Source organism: Haliotis rubra, unplaced genomic scaffold (assembly GCF_003918875.1).
Source record: "Haliotis rubra isolate DU_JTF1 unplaced genomic scaffold, ASM391887v1 Scf656, whole genome shotgun sequence".
In the NCBI taxonomy this organism is placed as follows: Eukaryota; Metazoa; Mollusca; class Gastropoda; order Lepetellida; family Haliotidae; genus Haliotis; species Haliotis rubra.
The window spans coordinates 103171-110585 of NW_025767364.1; the positions used below are offsets into that span (position 1 = coordinate 103171).

At 36.2% G+C, this 7415-nt stretch overlaps 2 protein-coding genes across 2 annotated transcripts; one reads left to right on the forward strand and one right to left on the reverse strand.

Annotated features, from left to right (window-relative positions):
* The first annotated feature begins 261 nt into the window (after positions 1-261).
* LOC124257292 (myb/SANT-like DNA-binding domain-containing protein 4) lies at positions 262-3064 on the forward strand. The gene is made up of 5 exons (XM_046691305.1): positions 262-502; positions 1349-1416; positions 1844-1990; positions 2467-2556; positions 2853-3064. Exons 1-5 carry the CDS (start codon positions 318-320, stop codon positions 3062-3064), a joined length of 702 nt encoding a protein of 233 aa, XP_046547261.1. The 5' UTR covers positions 262-317.
* A 944-nt stretch (positions 3065-4008) lies between these two features.
* LOC124257293 lies at positions 4009-4446 on the reverse strand. Its single transcript, XM_046691306.1, has one exon. The coding sequence runs from the start codon at positions 4444-4446 to the stop codon at positions 4009-4011; it is 438 nt and encodes a 145-aa protein (XP_046547262.1).
* Between the last annotated feature and the right edge of the window lie 2969 nt (positions 4447-7415).

Genomic DNA, 7415 nt, shown 5'->3' on the forward strand with positions numbered 1-7415 from the left:
CTTCACAGCTCTGATCTATATTAAACAACAGAACCATTCCAAAAACTTCATCGTTTTACAGACTCAAGCACTTCAACATTTCTCGAAACAAACTTAAGTTTTTACTCAAATTACAAACTGAGTTTGAGATTTTGACTCAGTTGAGTTTTCTCAAATTTTCCTTTTCTCAAAACAATCTCAACTCAAACTCAACTGAGTTTTGATTTGAGATCTCGCTGAGTATTTTTTGTCCATGTGGTAAGTGGCATAAGGTGCCCGTAACTTCCGTTTCTAATGACAACAACATCGTCTGCTATCTGCTCGCTTGTCGTGAAGCCATGTATACATCAAAGGTTGAGGGCAAGCGGCGACCAAATTGGTCGGAGGAAGAAAAAACATCTTTGGTGGAGGAAGTCAGTAAAAGATTGGATCGGCTGTCATCTAAGTTTAAGGGGTGTGGCTCAATCAAAGGGACTAAGATGAAGGAGCAAGCCTGGATGGAGATAGCCGAAACTCTCAACATGTAAGTTGAATATGATAGATTTCAGAATGTAGCCTTGAATTTATGATTCACGATCAACACAACCTAAAAATACTTTCTGATAAAAGTTGCAGTGAGGTTGTTTATATCGAACAAAACAAATGGATATAGAAACTTGGCATGGTTAGATGCCGATCGCTTACTCACTGTCGAGTCCGATTTTCGATCACCTACAACTCCTACGTTTTCATCATTCATGGATATAAACATATTCTTAAATCATATCCTGGCTAATAAGGAAATTCTTTTCATAAATATGCACAGTGAAGTGACATGAATATCAAGTTTTTGACGGTGCTTGACATTGAAAGGATCAGTCTGGTTTATCTGTTACAGAATTTGTAAAGATGACGTCATATTAACTTATTTTACAGGCCTGGGAACGTAGTAAAAAGATTTTTATATCTCCTTATGTTAGATCTAGATAATATATTTTGAATAAAATGTTGGAGGCAAATATTTAGTCATTATAATTCTCTGATCAATGTTTATCTAGTTACATTTGATCATGATGAATTCTTTTAAATTTATTTGTGTACTGAATATGATTATTGTCTAGATTTTAAAAAAATATATTGTATAAAAAAATGAAAATCACAACATTACAACAATATTTCAAATCCTCTTTTTTATTCAACTCTACCACATAAGGAATTCAAAATATCCAAGAAAATGTCTATTAGACTGTCTCAATAATCCAAATAAAAAATAACTATGTTCAGAAAATGACCAAAGAAATAGAACAGATGGACACTTGTAAATATTAAATGAGTGACAATAATTTAAGCATAAGTGAAAATTCTTCATATCATAATATTGTTGTTCAAGGAAATCCAATTTTGTAAAAAGAACTGTGGAGGAGGTGAAGAAGCAATACGCTAATATAAAGCAGAGAGGTAAGAAAAAGTATTCAATAAAAAATCATAATTGCAAAAGGGAAAGTGACTGATTGGAAAATAACAATTAATAGAAGACATATCTTCACTGCCTTGTATAACAATTTCAAGTACAGACTGAAGGCCCATACACAATATAATTACAAATATTAATAAATTTAATATACAAATAATGAATGAAGTGAATGATACTTGACTTGTCATGAATATGTATGTTAATGATATGTACTTATTACAAAAAGTGATTCATAGTAGGTAATTTCATTTTGAAATTCCTATTATGATTTGGTTTTATGTCTTTGGCAATTCATAGCTAGTAGATTTTTCGAAATGTAAATGTAATATAGTCATAAATGCCAATATGACAGTGTTTTGTAAGATTCTTATGCTATTTCAGAAACATATCAATATATTGTATTCTTCATAGCAAAGGACAAAGCAGACGCGATACGCCGGCCGAAGACAGGTGGTGGACCGAAGCCCCCCTCACCCTCTCTACCAGAGGCTATGGTCCTAGAGGACTTAGCTGACAGGCCTACCCTACAAGGCCTGGTAGATGGCTTTGACTCGGAAGGTAAGTGATGCTATTTTAACATAATAGAACACTTTAAAATTCAAGGTCATAACGTTTTAATTGTTTGGAAGAAAAGGTTTCATAGACACAATTGACCATACGCCTTGCCTTAAAAATTTGCAGTAATATCAAGAGTTGCCATTCTCATTAATTAAATTTTTCTCCATTTTGTGCATGACCGAGTGTCACATTGTGCTGAATTTATATCTTGTGATTTTGGTCATCTCATTTTATCAAATATCAAGTCTATTATTGGATCAAAAGCAATCTAAAGTGGGTATAAATGCAATAATATAGCCAATTGCATTTCGGAAAGTGTGCTCTTGTGCCCTTAATTAGTACACATGAAGGCTGATAAATAATTTTTAAGTTTTGAAGTCAAATCTGAGTAGTTATATTAAAATCATATGAAGCCCATAAATAAATTGCCTGAGGATTAGGCAGATCACCAACTTGTTGAGTTGTATCTGTTACAGATTTCAGTAGTGTGATCAACTCCATGGCGATGGAGGGGAGTCTGCCCGAAGGTGAAGCTCACCTACCTGTCAGTCAGGAATGTATTCCCAGTGAGTATAAAAATCTTAATATATGTGCACAAAAAGCACTCTATTCAATATCATTAAAAAAATAATTTTTCCAAAAATACCAGTAGACATCCAAATTGTTTACATTCTTTGATATCTTTTAAGTTTGGAAGTCTAAATAGATCAACAGGCTCTGCATGCTTAAAGATTGAGGATATAATGTCAAAATGTGTACTCTTTTTTAGATAAATAGGCAATGTCTGGTCTACAGTACTTGTAGATAGTATACCTGTCAATCATCAAAAAAACAAATTCCAAATTTGTCATATTTGTTCCAGATCACACCTTGCCTGTTGATGTCCTCATTGACAATCAGGGTATGCTGCACATCCCCTCCACAACAACAACAACGAAATTGAGCAAGAAAAGAAAGTTACTCGATGATGAAGTGTCTGTTCTCCAAGCAGAAAGAGACAAATACATTGCAGAATGTGAAAAGTTAAAGCAAGAAGCCATTTTTTCTGAATTAAGGCTGAGGTGGAAGAACTGAAAAAAGCAAAAATTACAATTGGAAATAATGAAGCTGAAATGTCGAAATGAGCAGTGATTTGTGATTACATAGATTCCAACTAGCATATTTGCATGGAATATTTCACACAATGAAAATTTGTTTGTTCATTATGTTATATAAGAAACCATCATTTGAAGATAATTTGTACAATATTCAGGTGAAGTATGACTGACAAAGATAATTTCTAACATTTGTTCCACTCAGATCATCAGCAACTTGGAGAGTGAATTTATCATCATTACAATCATCGTAATCAACATTAATTACATCTTGGCGGTCAATGCCGATATTATGTAATATTACACTTGTAACAATTACGTTACATGCACTCTTGGGTGACATGCGCAAACCACTGTGCAGACAAGAAAATCTGCGCTTAAGGATTCCGAATGTTTGCTCAATAAGAACTCTGGTTTTCGTTTGACTTCTGTTGAATTTTTCTTGAGCCCTGTTTGCTGGAGATAGATACGGTGTCATTAGGTAGGACTTGCATGGGTAGCCAGAGTCTCCAAGAAGTAAACCCTTGTAAGTACCTGTAATAGAAATGACAAATTACAAATGTCAAGTATTCTTTGCTTGTTATTTGTATATGATGTCAATTTGATTAAGTCATAGGCTGGAGAATGTATGTACAATGAACTGGAAAGGAGGTTAGGATATGGTGTTTTAGTATAGCTGGGTAATCATTATAATTCTATATCAAATAGTTAAATATGATTTAATTAGTCAACAATTATCTAAATTTAAGACTGAAATGATAACAATACCATAGGCAATATCTTTGCAATGTTTATAGATTTAAGAGGTGATTTTTTTATTCCGCTTCGCAGTTCAACTTTTATATTTTGAAACAGCATTTGGATTGATCTCCCTTTACATAACATCCGGTAAGGATTCTTAACCGTGGTTTTGATATTTACTGGCTAAGAAAAATAAAGATGTTTACCTGCAATCTTGTAAAACATGGACTTGCATGAGTCCGTGTCCACGGGCATCTTAATGTAGCGCTGTGCCAGGGGAACCAAAGCTCCGCAAAAGTCCCTGATTGACCGATACACCGACGATGCGGAAATGCTGCGGTACGTATCGGCAATCAGGGAACAAAACCCACCGGTCGCCAGAAACCGGAGAGAGACGAGCACCTGCGTGAGAGGAGGCAGGGGGCAGCTCCTAGCGGTCTCTCTCCTCAGCTGGCCAGCTACCAGGGACACTATGAACAGGATCGTTTCAGGTCGGAAACGATAGCGGGCAAACACCGATTCCTCAGACATGGTTTCAAGAGGGTTGCTACGGTCGATTAACCCTCTCGCCACTCTAGACTTGTTTCTCCGACGGCGTTGTTGCCTTCTCCTGTACGCCATTTTCATCTCAAATAATGACTTAAGTTACCTACCTAGCAGACTCAAATATTTTGAGTTTTTAACTCAAGTTGAGTCGAAAAACAAACTCAGTTTTCTTTGAGAAATGCATTTTGCTGAGTTTTCTCAAATTTGAGTAAAAACTCAAACTTAAGTCTGAAAACAGACTTAAGTTTGTTTCGAGAAACCGGGGCCTGATTGTTAACTACCTGAGGGAAGTTGATTTGTATCATAAATTGTAACCGTGTAATGTAAATAACAAATTGCGTGCTTTTCAATTTAGTGCTGTTACGCTTTCTGTTTTTAAACGACAGTGAAATGAATATATATGTCTTTGAAATAAAACTCATTTGGATTTTGTATTTGAAATTTTTATTAAAGCAGACTTGTTCTCGTCACTATGTGGCTGGAAAAATGCCGATGTGACGTAAAGTCCAACTCAACTCAACTCAACTTGAGATAATTCAAGAAAGTGGTCAAGGACCCCCTAATTTCGGTTACCTGATTCTATTTTCAACCATTCGACAATCAATACGCGAGGCAGATGACGAAGTTCATCCATGTTCACTTTCAAAAGAATTAGAATTTTCAATGAAAGAAAAAGTTATTATGACTTGCAATTAAATTGACAACAAACTTTTCTGAAAAACTGCAGGGTGACATTTGTGATGTTTGCAGTTACACATGTTCTTCTCCCTCTCCGCTCCCGAACCTGAGGACACAAGTGATCGTTTCAGTCTGATTTGTTCTGAAATTTACATCCTGATTTCCACTTCAGTATATTGATTGGCGGTTTAAACCAACCGATTGGTTTTCTTTCCAGAAGTAATTGGGATAGGATTGATTTTTTACAGCCTAGGGCCTGACTTTGACGGGTTACATTCGCGAAGGAAGTGTCTTGATGGTGCAAGGTACATGCAAGTCACACACAGAGGGTATTCATGGTTTCACCATCTTACGCTTAAGCAATTATGCTTCGATAATTGAAACTCAATATGGGGGCTTATAAATAGAAAGAAACGTTTAATGCACCCCAAGGCTGAATAACTGGTGGACATATACATGAACAGCGCAAATGGGTACTCGAAGGCAGTGTAGTTGATAAAAAACAGATTGGGTCTTCCTCGTATACGTGAGGTGAAATGGAACTTAACTTCCCCCAAGATTATTTGGTTTTGATTGCAACGTGTGTATGTGGCTGTACTTGATCGGTCTCATGCCTGAACCACAGTGCTATATATACCACAGTAAACATGGATGCGCCGACCAGACGCAGGATACTGACCAAGAGCCAGCTAATACCCGTGAAAATCCTCAGCATGGCAATATTCGGACACGATTGAAACTTTCTTTGAAATAAACAAGCTGAAAATACAAGAGCTCACATGTTTTAGGCGCGCTGTGTTAACTCCGCTCCGCTCCCTTATTCAGCAGTCTCATTAACACATGCTATATTCGGAATACACTTTCTCAGTAAAGTACAGATTCAGGTACGTGTGTTGGGTTAAGTCCTAACCGGTATTCGTCCCTAGTATGGTGATCTTCCCTCAGTTGCTGGTGACCTCCAGCTCGTTTTTATATTGTTTAGCCAACAATAGAGGTTTAATTTAAAATTTAAAGTTCCATGCTGGTTGTACTTCTCTGTCTGCGCTTATCTAGCCATTTTACTGTCCTTTGTTGACCGATTTTATAATATAACGTTATCGATTATCAATAAATGAATTGTTTAAGTCACGATATGACTGGAATATCGCGGTGTGACTATAATTTCAACTCACTGACCCACGCCCAACTTGGATTCTAACACTCACTCTCACTCACCTAATCGCCAGCACACAAAGTCAGAAATCTAAGCCACTCAGCCACCGCGGATTCCACATAACGTGGATGCGGCGTTGGTGGATTGGGTTAGATGAGACTTTTGGTTTCAAATCCCGGATGGGACTAACCTAACAAAAGTACTGGAGTTGAAGATGAGGTCACGTTAAGAAGGTATTTCGGTATTTATTCATTCACTGTATTGATTTAATCCAATGTTGAGACTATGTGCACAGTGGAGAGCAAATTGAATGAGGTTTTTAAAGTGTAAAGTCTAAGCTATCAAAATGGTTTTATTTCTGTTCTCTGCGGAAATTCAAATGAACAAAAACATTGCGGAAGAGTTAATTGCAAAAAAGACTAGTTTGTTTTGTGAGTGCAAATATAAAAAAAGTCCAATTCGCCTTTACTCAAAAAGTAAAACAAACTCTGATTTCTGCCTATTACCTGTCCAACTTATTGGATAAAGCAAAAACAGCCAAAATGCTTGCAAATGACGAAAAACAAGAAATGAGTGTTCAGAATGTGCCAATTTCACTTTCTTATCATTAAAGACACATTAGATGAAATGAGTCATTAATGCTGCACAAACTGGAGAGTGACATTTGAGATGTTTGCAATTACACATGTTCTTCTCCCTCTACGATGCTGTAACAGAGAACACTAGTGGTCGTTTCTGCTTGATTAGTTCTGAAATTTACATCTAGATTTCCACTCCAGTATGTCGATGGAAAATTTAAGGCAAACCAATTGATTTTCCTTCATGTAGTAAATGGGAAAGAAATTATTTTTATTGTAAAGGGTCTGGCTTTGTTGTCTTTGAATGGATGGAACAAGGTACATGTATGCCGCATATAGATGTTCGCATATACTTAATATGTGAGACTGTTGAGCGCATAGACCACCGTTAGCTTTGTGTCTGTTTCAAGTATTTGTTCATAAAATTTCAATTACAGACTCAAATCGTTGCGGCGAATGTGAAGGAATCTACGTTAGCACTTGATTCATAAACATGAACCATGCTTTTACTTTAAAGCAGCCAAGTTTGACACATCACAGTTCGACCAAAGGCGTTTCAATGCAATTATGAAGAATATGTAATTGTTAATTGAAATATTTCCCACTTATCTATAAATAGTTTTTGAATCCCATCT

Bases quoted from the DNA above. Each gene is read 5' to 3' on its own strand.
- LOC124257292 (XM_046691305.1), top strand. From the start codon at position 318: ATGTATACATCAAAGGTTGAGGGCAAGCGGCGACCAAATTGGTCGGAG. The intron at 503-1,348 runs GTAAGTTGAATA...TTGTTGTTCAAG, and splicing joins ATAGCCGAAACTCTCAACAT to GAAATCCAATTTTGTAAAAA. The intron at 1,417-1,843 runs GTAAGAAAAAGT...TATTCTTCATAG, and splicing joins CGCTAATATAAAGCAGAGAG to CAAAGGACAAAGCAGACGCG.
- LOC124257293 (XM_046691306.1), bottom strand. From the start codon at position 4,446: ATGGCGTACAGGAGAAGGCAACAACGCCGTCGGAGAAACAAGTCTAGA.